Here is a 13,065-nt window from a genome sequence, read left to right as displayed (position 1 = left end):
TGATATATTCATGTTGTGCTTAAGTACAGCGGCTCAGATCATGCAACATAAAAAACCACAATCTCACCAGGATTTGTTGGTTTCGATTGGAGCACTTTCAGATAATGCTTTCCAATCACCACGAATGCAGAGCATATGCAGCAGCTAAGCAGTGCTTTGTGACAGGTAAACAGTCTCCTACTTCTTTAAACTCCTCTTTAACAAAGAGCTCATCCAGACTGCAAATACACTGAGCGAAGGAGAAGAAATAATGGCCTACCCCTGGAACCTTTATTAAGACATTGAGTCATTCGTATTTCAAAACCTGGCTGCCAGCCCTGCTGACAAAATGCAATTAAAAGAAAGAATAAATGCTGAACAAAGGTGCATATGTTCAGGTTCAGGGTCCCACTACTACTGCTGCTGGCTTTGCAGAGCTGCCTTTGGATGTCAGTGCGTTACTGTGGCAATCGGACCTCCCTTTGTGGCTCTCCCCCTGTCCCCTTGACAACTATTTGTTCAATAATTAGCATAAAGTGACATTTATTTCCCGGTTTGCTGCAATTTATCTTTCAAATGACATTACGCTTTGGTTTATGACATGAACGTAAAATTCAATCAAGATTTACCTTGCAGTGTTTTCTTCACTCTGCTGTGGTGTGCTCTCAACAGAAATATGTTTCTGCTGATAGTAGTAGTTGTCTACATTCATTATTGCTGCAATGATATCCTTTAAAAATATGTTTTTCTTGTAGAATAAAGGCTCAGAAAATACTCTTTCTTTAAAAGCAAGTGAAGAAGCATTTGCAGGTAAAGAGCCTGAATAATGACTGAATAAGTCTACCTGCATTTCTCTGATGCTCAACAAAACGCTTTTCATCCTTTTGAGACTATGAAACTTCATGTTATCAACTATGTGTGCTGCTTCTCAAGGGCAAGATAAGACACACTTCCCTGAGCTAGAGAATGTTTTTTTTTTCCCATTTGCTCTCTCCTCTGCAGCAGATGGTAAAGAGAAAATCACTTTCTGCTGGAGGCAGGATGCATCGGGGTCAGGATTTAAGCTTTGAGGTCCACTCTAAACCTGGCTGACTTGACAGGACTATTCTGCATACGCTGAGTCTAATCACAATATATGAGAAAGAAGAAGGGAGGATTTGTAGAGCAGCTTGATATAAAGATACTGATTGGATTAGGGATCTTACAGAACAGCAGGCCAGAGCCCCACACTGCAGCCCAACACATACAGAAACATGCAGAAGCAAACAAAGACTCACAACAAGATTTGCAGTGCACTCTTCAAGTGAAAGGAGGAGGAGATTAAGAAGCTGTTAATATTGACATTCTAGGGTACCTCATTCACATGCGATTATGCAGAAAATTATTATTTGATGGAACACTTTAAGTGAATAAGGTGCATAGAATCTTGTTTACAGCTTTATGCTTAGATTGAATTGATCTGTGGGAAGAATGAGAAATTATTGCCTACAAAACTATTGCATCCTTTACAGGCTACAGAAAATAATGAGGCAATGAAAAGTTCACGTTACGTCCACATTAGCAAAACAACTGCTGCCTGAGAATAAATAAAAAAAGGATATTTTTCCTGCAGAATAACAATGTGGCTAAAAAGCAAATACTGTGACATCTTGCCTGCATTCTAACACTCTTTATTCTAAAAGCCTCATGTGCCAAACTGTGAATCATTACCAGCTTATGCAGATGAATGCTGGTTTATAGATTGTATGTGACCCATTTACAAGCAGGGATACACACACAATTAAAGAAGCTCATTCAACAAACAATGGTGTTACATAATGCCTCAAAACAATAAATGAAATATGAGATGTCTACACAAAGGTTGTCTTCACAGTATGCCAAAGCTCACTTTGCAGGAAAATAGACAAATTACTTTGAGACCATTTGAGCCACATTATACACCCACACAAACACAACACCTACACAGAAGGCCTGCAAAGAATGCCTTTCTAACATATCTCAGATGCACATGTGTGGGTGTGTATCTTACATGTTGCAGCCAAGCTGATGACTAGCCTTGGGACAAGATTGTGTGTAATGCCACAATCCCAAACATGCTGATAGCTTTCAACAGAAATACACCCAAAATATGTGTGTTTTTGTTTTTTTGTGCTTAATCCTTTCTTTGACACTGATGAGGGATTTTTTAAACCAATCTCTGACTGAAGCATTGCTATGGATTCCACATCTTCCTCCACCAGCCCACCTTCTGAGAAGTGAAGCCCATCCGGCGAATCTAAATCTATCGGGAATCGGCTCCGCGGCGCTGAGTGAATGAGAGAGTGGGAGTCAGTCGAAGCTGCAAGCTCTTACAGAGAGGGAGGTGGAGGGTTGGGGCTGCTGGTGAGGAGGTGGCTGCTGGGAGGCAAAGCTAATTTACTGTGACAGAAATCAGAGCTGTCGGGACCACCATGACCAAGCAGCATGGACAGCATATATCCAGTCAAACCAGGAGCTAAGGGAAAGGAGGGATGTAGAAAGAGGAGAGAGGTGCTGCATAAGGCACTTATAGAGAAAGTGTCTACATGTGAATGTGTGTGTGGGTAGGGGTGAGCGGTGGGCAACATCCACCTAGTCAAACCCCGTAAACAGAAAAAAAACAAGTAGCAAAGTGTTACAGGTGAGTAGAGACCCTCTGAGTTAGAAAGACTCAGGATTTGCTTCACCCATTTACAACAACAGGGAAACCAACACCCAGAGAGCCTCAGACTAATTTTCATTCCCCTGAGATTGTTGGTGAAAGGCCACCGGATAAGGCATATAAAATTCATGAGGAAAGCTTGTGGGCTCTACTAATCTGTTAGTAAGCAAAATACTAAAAATTTAATGGAAAAGAATATTGATGATAAAATTATCAATATTTAAATTAAGAAAAAGAGTGCAGGGGAGGCCAGTGGCATCATATCTTAGTGATGAAAGATGGAGACACAAAACTGGTCTCTAAATGACACAGGGAAGGAGGAGGGATTGTGGGAGATTAAGGGAGCTCTGTGCCGTTTGTTATACACTGCAAAGCACAGCGGGATGTTTGTCGAGCAGCAGTCTTATTTGGGATGAAGAGAAAGTCAGTCGGGGGACCTTAGACTTGGCTGAGGAGAAAGCCAAGACAAGTGCGTAACTCCTTGAGCGCTGCTGGTGGAGGATCCAAGAAGAAGATAAGGATTAGACTGCAATATTGAGGAGATTCATTAACGGGATGAACCTTTGAAAGGAAAAAAAAAAAAGACTAGAAAGTCGGATGTTCATTTGCAGGTGTCTTTGAATTTGTGAATTGGACACGTTTCTTTTTTTCTTCTTTGATATTTTGGAGGGGGGGACTGGATTGACGACGTTAGCCAAACTGCTCACTTGTCTGGAAGTGGTATGAACATTTTAACCTTCTGCTTTCACATTCATGCAGACTTTACAAGTCAGTGGTGGGAAATCTGTTCAAACATCCAACCACTCGGTGGCAACGCAGAAGAAACATTCATTTAAGGTGAAGCATTCCCTTTCACGACATTTTATCACCACGCTTTCAAACTGTTGAACCGTTTCGTTGATCAACAGGAAATTAATCAGCAACTATTTAGAAAAATAATTTATCACTTAATTCTAAATAATTCTTCCTTTTTTTATAACTGCTTTTTTATTTGACATATACATACATACAAACACAAACTCAACAAACACAGAGAGGGTGTATATCATATGCAGTTCTACTTGCTTAAAGTTCTTTAAAAGTCCTTTCTCTCTTTTATTTTTCTTCCACTGACTAGATCTTTGTAAATTTCAGTCACTGTTTTGCACCTTTACATCTTATTTCCGTAAATCCAATCATCTTCTTCGCTCTATATGCCCTAACGAGCATTCTGCGTTAATATGAGTACTTTACAAGTGAGAAAAACAACCACACAAAGTACGAGTCATTTACAAGTGAGAGCAACAACCATACAAAAAGAAAAAGAAAGAATCTACTAATAGTTCATTTTTTAAAGGAAAAAAAGTCAAATCTCCATTCCAGTAAGTCAGACATGCTTCTTTCCCCTCAGACAAAACTATCTGGAGAAGTAATAAAAATAACTGAAATTTCCCTAAATTGCTAACTGCTTGATAACATAAATGACATATAAAGAGATAACAAAATAAATATAATTTGGAGTGAAAGAATGATTACTGCAATAATAAATATAATCATTTCAAAATAGTCTGAGGTGATTCATTCTGGGCAAAGATTATCTTCCTCTTCTGACACAGACCCTTAGAGCTCTTGTGAGGAATTAACCTTGAAGTTATCTAAAATGTCTGCTGAATATGTCAAAGCTCCAACAGCTCTCTAAAAGGATAACCGTCTAATATGTCTTGACATTTCTCATTTGATTCTCATCCAACCAGGGAGAGCCAGAGGGATTAGAAACCTTGAAGGATTTAACATCCAGAATCATGACCTGTGGAGGATCTCAAGGCTTTTTTCTGCTGCTGTTTGGTCTCCTCTGCGACTCTGAGCAGATCTGTCCATCCGTGTGCCTCTGTATATCTGATACAGTAAGCTGTAGCTCAAGTGGTCTGGCAAGGCTACCACGGTCCCTGCCCTCCTTCTCTGTCACCCTCGACCTCAGCCACAACCACCTGTCCTGGCTGGGTCCAAGGAGCTTCAACATGATGCACAGACTAGAAAATCTCTGGATGGCCCACAATCAGATCAACACCCTGAGTCATGGTGTGTTCCAAAATGTCTCTGGGCTAAGGTATCTTGACCTATCCTCCAACAAGCTACAGGTGTTGGAGCAGCACTACTTTCAAGGGCTTTGGAGGCTGGAGGAGCTCCGTCTCTTCAATAATAAGATCACGCAGGTGGAGGCCGGCACGCTGACCCATCTGAGCAGCTTGAAAAAGGTCTACTTCAGCTTTAACCAGATCACCTGTTTCCCTTTTTTTTCTATCCGAGATCACAGTCATCCATTCCTAGCCATGTTAGACCTCTCGTCCAACCGCTTGACACGTCTGCCCTGGGAAGATGTGAAAGCTTTGCCTGGGTTGGTGCAGCGGGGGCTGTATCTCCACAACAACTCTCTGATCTGTGACTGTGCCATGTACAGTGTGTTCTGGCACTGGAATCTGAGGGGTTACGACTCAGTTAAGGACTTTACTGACGAGCACACCTGTAACATCCATGGGGACCCACGAGCGTCCATCAAATTCCTGCGTAACAACCGCGTCTTCCTTAACTGCACTGTGGAAAAAGCAGTCATGCAGCCTTCGACAGTTCTCCTCTCCAGCATGATGGTTTTGAAGGGAAACAAAGTGCATCTAGACTGCCAAACATCCCTGAGTGGCGCAGACCTCTCATTTACATGGCTCTCCCCAAGCATAGGTTTTATCACCCCGGATAGTATAAATGGCACGTTAATTAGCATGTTTCCAAATGGCACCTTAGAGATTGAAGCAACCTCAGTCAACGACTCAGGTCTGTATATATGCACAGCTGTGGATAACAAACAGGCGCTGAATGCAACTCGGGAGGTGAATGTGACCGTTCTACTGCCTGTAGCAGAGTCCTTCAACACCGGCTACACAACACTGCTTGGCTGTATAGTGACTTTGGTCTCCATCCTCATGTACCTCTTCCTGACTCCATGTCGCTACAACTACTGTAAACAGCCTGCAGCGACCTACAACCACAGTAACCTATCATCTGTTTTTTTCTCCGCCACAAGAGACCAACCCAAAGTTGAGACTTTTAAGCACGTGGCATTCATGGAGCCTGTGATCGGCGAAGAGGAAGCAACAGAATGGGTACCTGAAAGTTGACCCCACCCCCGCCCAAACCTTTGTGAAAATGATGACTCCTTACTCAGGAACACTTAGTTAGGTGGTATTCAAGTGTTCGTGTAAAGTGTTAAAGAACCTCATGTTTCTCTCCTTACTACACGCAGCAGTGAAAGGGCCTCCTGAACAGAAATAGGAAAGCAATCTTCTGTTCCCGTTCTTACCGTTCTGTCTTGTGACCAAGGAGTAGAAATAAAAGTTTCAGCTATGGTTTATTACATTCAGTATAGGGCCATCATCAGTCTTAAAAATCAGTTAATAAATTTCCTGTGGACTCAGGTATAGCACTGGGAGGAATATTTTTTTGCGGGATCAGAACGACTCTGACAAACTTGAAATTTCCCCCTACCCCCAACAACAAAAAAAGAAAATGCAACTGAATGTGGATGTGTGGACTGTGGAAAATAACAGACTGTAGCAGAAAACTGCAGTGTAAGAGGATGCATCAGATGTTGTTCAAATATGTAGCCAAAGTGCAGAAACTCGTTACGTGTGGGTCTATGAAACACTCTATCCTGAAAACGTCCCTGTTTTCCTAATAAAGGATCCATTTCTACATTATTACCTACCATGCTGACTTCCTTTTGGTTTTAAAGGCTTGTCTTTTTTTTTTTTTTATGATTTCCTCAAATGCTTCTGTGCTGCAGCTATACCTTTCAGCAAACACAGAAAAAAAAATCTTATCTATCATAAAACAGAGGCGCCCCGGCACTAATCCGCCATACATATACATGTCGCATACTTTAAAAATCTGTTGCAGTAATCTGCCACGGAAAGCAATGAATCTCTATGTATGCTCTGCTTATCTGGCAGATACCGAAGCACTAAAATCAGGAGCGTCAACACACAAAACATAAACAGCAATTGGACTGCTTTTCAAAGACAGCATCTCTTTGATCACACACAGCAGGGCACTTTGAACATTGCAGAACAAACACAAGCACTAAATTTGAACTGAAGTGACAAATTCTTCAAGCAGCTCTGACGCAAACCCCCAGGGGGGCATTATTTTGTGCAGCTTTGTTTTCTTTATTTTTCTTGGTAATTCATCCTAACATGCTTGAAATGACAGACTGCAATAAAAGAGATGAGAGATGCTGAAAAAAGACTGGGAGCAAGAAAAAGGATGAGAGCAAGAAGTCGATCTTACGAAAGACCAAAGGGTGACTCAGGATGAAGGGATATTCAAGAACTGATCAGACAAACAGGAAACTCAAAAGAAAAGAATCAATGCCTTCAAGTCCAAGCATCCTCAGTCTGCTTCATCTGTATGCAAACACTTGACGGGACTAACAATCGCATCACGACTGAATAAGATTAGAAGTAATCCTCCATATAATGTCTTGGAGAAGATGTCAGCATCTCCATCTCAGAGCAAAGTTGGAGTGGGAGCATTTGCTCATTTCTAAACCCTAAATGAAAACTTGTATGGAGCCAGGAAAAAGCCATATTTTGTGCAACTTTAATTTGGACACAAAAGAAGTGGAAATGAAAAATCAAATGGGTAACTGTGTATGAAAGTGGAACAGCCTGTTTAGGCAAAATTCTTTTGAACTCATAGTGCACCGTTCCTTTGTTCATTCTAGGTTTGAATATTTTCATCGGGGTAAGCAACACTGAAATCCCTGGACATAGATTACATAACATGCTGCTATGTAATTGTGATGTAACATCATGTATCATCAGAGTCCGTCATGACCCATTGTTTTTCAGAGGCAGTTTACTATAAGCATTCACTGGTGTGATGAGTTGGGGTCAGGTTTAAGCAGATTAATCCGAGGATAAAAACCAGGTGCTTTGTCAATTTCAGTGTTTTTAAATCTCTTCTAAATCTGGTTCGGCTCTCTGACACATACACACACACATGCACACACAGTTGGGGTGGGATTTATAGCTTCTGATATGATTTGCACATAGATAAAACACAGAGGACACAATGTGAGCATCTGATAGAGTGTCCACAGGTGAACCTGGTTATATAAACTCAAAGCTGACTTAGAGAATCAACCAAAGCGTAAGAAGCATATCACAGTCAAAGCGTTTTAGTATTCTGAGGCCATTTGGTATTCAGCATTTTATTTGAACCCTTACCCAAGTACTTTTGATTATAAAAAAAAGAAGGCATCAATATACACTTAATGATAATTTTGTTCTATGTACCAGTTTATTTTCAACACCAAGAGGTAGTCAACAGACACAATTGGTTTATAAATATGACCATTCCAACGTGACCTCTTTCATTTATGCTGACATTCCCACATCAATATGCCATCCTCATGATAACACCATAAAATAAAAGTAACATTTCCTTTCTACACAGAAAGGTACAAGCTTCTGTAGTTGAGTCTGTACGCTGTGAGCAAATTATCCTCCAATGTCCCACTAAGAAATTAGCCAGATGTAAATGAAGCACCCCTTGATCCTTGAAAAGATGCCCTTCTCCCCGGCATAACACTCCATCAGACTTCAATTAAGGCGTGCACTTCCCTTCCCAGATTCATTATTTTTCCTAGTTCGGCTGGGCTCCCAGGGACTCAAAATCATCTAAGTCGAGAATGTAATTACTGTGAAAGAGGAGCTTTACTCTGAGTAGCACAAGTTGAATTGTTTTCACAAATGGTGGTCTGCTTTGACTGTCAGTACAGGCTATTTCTGAGCTGTCAAAACAGTCATCCTGCAGGAGTGGAAGCATCCACTTGTGTCAGGTATGTCTGCATGTTTTAGATTATGTGTCATCCTCATTTACAGGCCCAGAGCAGACCCAGTGTCACCTTAAAACCCCCTATTTCCTTTCAACTGGACACCTAAATTGGAATATGAGCTTGGGAGACAAAGAAGACATTCACTTCCATGCAGTCCAAACACCAGCTATGCTCCAATGTGGATCTCTCTCTCTGAAGAGCTAGGTCGATTGCTTCCAAAAAAAAGACCAAAACAAATGAAGACTGCTCCACCAGAAAACAGGTTGTTTATCATACCTCTGAACTGCAGGCCCGGTTCTGTGCTTTCAAAGCAGCATAAAGCAGTGGGATGTCCGACGTGTCAAAACCCCGAGTCTGGCCTAGAGCGCTGTGGGGAGCGTAGTACACGAACACTATAGGCCCATAAGTCATATTTCATTGCAAGCAAACAAATGAGCGTATGCACTGATGTATTCTGATCTAAGCCAGTCAGCACATTAGGAGCAGTCTCCTGGCTCATTCTCTCTGGGACTGTTATGTGCTTACAGAGCTTTAGTAAGTGGAATTTAGTTGGGTATTATAGGATTTGACAAGCACAATGACTTCAAGTACTTTAAGTTTTACACTGTGACTCATCATGACCAGTTTTTTATTTTTTTACGGCATCCTCCTGTCTTTGTACTCATCCTTAGCATTCAATTCGTGTTGCTTCTTCCACTGGCTTCATTGTGTACTTTGGTTCTGGGAGGTTTCCTTGTTATTACCAGTCACACTTGTCCATTAAAACACAACGTTTTTGATTGTGATTTTAACAAGAGTCTGCTGGAATTCCCGTGGTCGACATGTATCTAATTCTCTGACACATACTGAAGGATGATACAATGGGTACAGAGTGGTTTCAGGAAAATACACAGCATCCAAATTATTTCTTGTAAAACCAAGGCGCAACAAAAAAGAAATGAAGACTCCTGGGACTACAGAACCACTGACGTTTGAACAGCTTGAAAAATGATGTCCTTCCAGACATTGTAAAATATATAAACCCATCTTCCCATGATCTGGGTCTTTCACCTCACTGACTTCATCTCAAGCGATGAGTAATCTAACAGAGCGCCCAACTCACCTTAAAACGCAGCCACGAGGAAGTGAGGCCAATGTCATGAAAAGGACCGTCGGGGCTGTCATTAACCCCCAGCAGCTGCAGATGGCAAGACCACCTTCTCACCTCGTATGCTGTGTTACATATAAAACTAGCTACTTACACAAATATCACAAAGGAATTCTTTAAAATAAACCACGATTTATCAATAAATCAAATGTCAAAAGGAAGCCTATGCCAGCTGAGATATAATGAGTTACAGCTGCACAGTCTATTACAGTTCTAACTGAGAGACTGAGATGATGCAAACACATTTTTGCAGTTTTGAATATAGCGCTCTTACTTGTAATGAAGTCTCTTATCACTACTGCTGCGGTTTCACTACTTTATTTCTTTGATTTTGATTTCTTTGATTATGTCGAACAACGTTCAAGTTCCTTTCTTCAAAAGCACTGAATTATCATCCGCCAAATGAAGACGCAAAAGTACAGATTCTACAGGAATAAGGGCCCTCTGACGGATATAAAAATACATGGCTCTGTTAGATTAAATTAGATTTTTTTTTGGAGCTCATGGAATGATGGTTATGTTCCATTTTATGACTCTTCTCTGATTTTTGCAGCTGATACAATTACCTAAATGGACATTATCCCCCAAGTTTAGAGAGTAAATGTCCCGATGATGGGACTTAATTCATGAACACCTGAAATCCAGACAGGTATATCATGTGTCCAGGTTAAGTAAAGGCTCCAGGACCAGAAGCAGGCCTCCACATATTAGCATCTTTCAGCTAAAGCCAACTCACTGCTGTGGTTGAATTAATGCCGTTTTTATGTCCTGACCTGGACAGTAATGTCTAAGCTTCCTCCTCCTGTTTGAGTTCACTTAAAATCAGCTGGCCTGCATTTCTGGTGAGTGTTTGAATCGGTTAGAGAAGGCACGGTAGGACGAAGGGAAAATGCAGTACAAAAAAAGAAAAATATTTCCCGTTTAACCGACTGCAGAACAGCTGCAAATAGGGATTTGGGGCTAAAATACAAACCTGTTTCTCACATTAAGGTGAAAGGCGCCCTCTGGTGTTTGTTTCAAGGAGCTACTCAGCTGAGCTACTGAATTTGCTAGATTACGCCCTCACAGGAGGCTGGTTCCGGAGCCCAAGCCATGCGTTGAGGTGAGTCCGACTATATCTAGCCGGAACCGCTCAGCCTCGCACACCAGCTCAGGCTCCTTCCCCAGCAGAGAGGTGACGTTCCACGTCCCAAGAGCCAGCTTCAGTAGCCGAGGATCAGACCGCCAAGGTCCCTGCCTTTGGCTGCCGCCCAGCTCACAAAGCACCCGACCTCCTTAACCCCCTCCCACGGGTGGTGAGCCCGTCAGAAGGGGGACCCGTGTAATTTCTTCGGGCTGTGCCTGACCGAGCCCCACGGGCACAGACCCGGCCACCAGGCGCTCGCCGGCGGGCCCCACCCCTGGGCCTGGCTCCAGGGGGAGGCCCCGGTGACCCAAGTCCGGGCAAGGGAACACGGTGTCCAAAAGTATTATTCATCATAGGGGTTTTATGAGCTGTTCTTTGTCTGGTCCCTCATCTAGGATCTGTTTGCCATGGGTGACCCTACCAGGGGATTAAAGCCCCAGACAACATAGCTCCCAGACTCATTGGGGCACGCAAACCCCCCCACCACGGTAAGGTGACAGCTCAAGGGGAGGCCTGTGGAAAGAGATCCTTCCCCAAGTGGAGGAGTTCAAGTATCTCGGGGTCTTGTTCACGAGTGAGGGATGAATGGAGCAGGAGATTGACAGACGAATCGGTGCGGCGTCTGCAGTGATGCGGGCTCTGCACCGGCCCGTCGTGGTGAAGAAGGAGCTGAGCCAGAAGGCGAAGCTCTCGATTTACCGGTCAATCAATGTTCCTACCCTCACCTATGGTCACGAGCTGTAGGTAGAGACCGAAAGAACGAGATCGCGAATACAAGCGGCCGAAATGAGTTTCCTCCGCAGGGTGTCCGGGCTCTCCCTTAGAGATAGGGTGAGAAGCTCGGTCATCCGGGAGGGGCTCGGAGTAGAACCGCTGCTCCTCCGCATCGAGAGGAGTCAGATGAGGTGGCTCGGGCATCTGGTGAGAATGCCTCCTGGACGCCTCCCCGGTGAGGTGTTCCAGGCCCGTCCCACTGGGAGGAGGCCCCGGGGAAGACCCAGGACACGTTAGAGAGACTATCTCGGCTGGCCTGGGAACGCCTCGGGGTCCCCCCAGAAGAGCTGGAGGAAGTGGCCGGGGACAGGGACGTCTGGGTTTCTCTGCTCAAGCTGCTGCCCCCGCGACCCGATCCCCGGACCAGCGGAAGATAATGGATGGATGGACGCCCTACCATACCATACCAACTTTATTTATAAAGCACTTAAAACACCCACAGGACCAAAGTGCTATACACAATCATAAAATAAAAGGGTCAAATATAAAAGCAGTACTAAAGTAATTAAAATGTAAACACAATAAAACGAAGTCAAACATCTCAGATTGTGCCAAAAGCCAAAGAAAAAAGATGGGTCTTAAGTTGGGATTTAAAAACAACAAGTGAAGAGGCCTGTCTTATGTCCAAAGGAAGGTCATTCCATAGCTTGGGAGCTGCCACAGAAAAAGCACGGTCCCCTCTGAGCTTGCGCTTTGTCTTTGGGACCCTGAGAAACAACTGGTCAGCTGACCTGAGAGAACGGGAGGGTGTGTAGGAATGTAGCAGCTCAGACAGGTAAGGAGGGGCAAGGCCATTAAGAGCTTTAAAAGCAAATAAAAGGATTTTAAAATGAATCCTAAAATATACTGGCAACCAGTGTAAAGAAACTAAAACAGGGGAAATATGGTCAGATTTTCGTGTACCTGTTAAAAGTCGTGCAGCAGCATTCTGAACCCTCTGAAGCTGGGAAATGCATGAATCACTGACGCCTATATATAGTGCATTACAGTAATCCAGCCGTGAGGTCACAAATGCATGGATTGCTGTTTCAAAGTGCGGTCTAGGAAGAATGGGTTTAACTTTGGCTAGCTGCCTTAAGTGAAAAAAAGCTGGATTTTACAACAGCTCTAATATGAGCTTCCAGCTTAAGACCAGCATCCATCTTGACCCCTAAATTTGTAACAACCGGCTTGACATACTGAGCCAAGGAGCAAGCATCGGACAGAGAGTCTTCATTGGAACTGCCCTCACAGGGAGAGCAGCAGCCCTCCTGACTGTTGCAGTTGTGGTAGATTTAAAGAGCCAAATACACTCAGCGTGGGGCCTCAACACTTTAAAGTGCTGCATTTGCAACAAACCGTTCAACACACAATTCACATTGCAGAAGGACTGCGATTGGGCTGCAGTGCTTCTATCACGATCACAAATACTTTCCAGAACACTGTAAAAAAAATGCCTTTCATCTGCACAATAAGATCCTTTGATCAATTATGTCCGTATTCACCGATTT

General features: G+C 43.2%; 1 protein-coding gene across 1 annotated transcript; it reads left to right on the top strand.

Moving 5' to 3' along the window:
* Positions 1-4,440: 4,440 nt before the first annotated feature.
* LOC142390139 (amphoterin-induced protein 3) lies at positions 4,441-5,866 on the top strand. Its single transcript, XM_075475509.1, has one exon. It carries the CDS (start codon positions 4,441-4,443, stop codon positions 5,806-5,808), a length of 1,368 nt encoding a protein of 455 aa, XP_075331624.1. The 3' UTR covers positions 5,809-5,866.
* Positions 5,867-13,065: the final 7,199 nt, after the last annotated feature.

This window comes from Odontesthes bonariensis, chromosome 10 (genome assembly GCF_027942865.1).
Source record: "Odontesthes bonariensis isolate fOdoBon6 chromosome 10, fOdoBon6.hap1, whole genome shotgun sequence".
NCBI classification, from domain to species: Eukaryota; Metazoa; Chordata; class Actinopteri; order Atheriniformes; family Atherinopsidae; genus Odontesthes; species Odontesthes bonariensis.
Note: the sequence above shows the minus strand (reverse complement) of the source record. Positions and strands in the feature narration are given on the sequence as shown.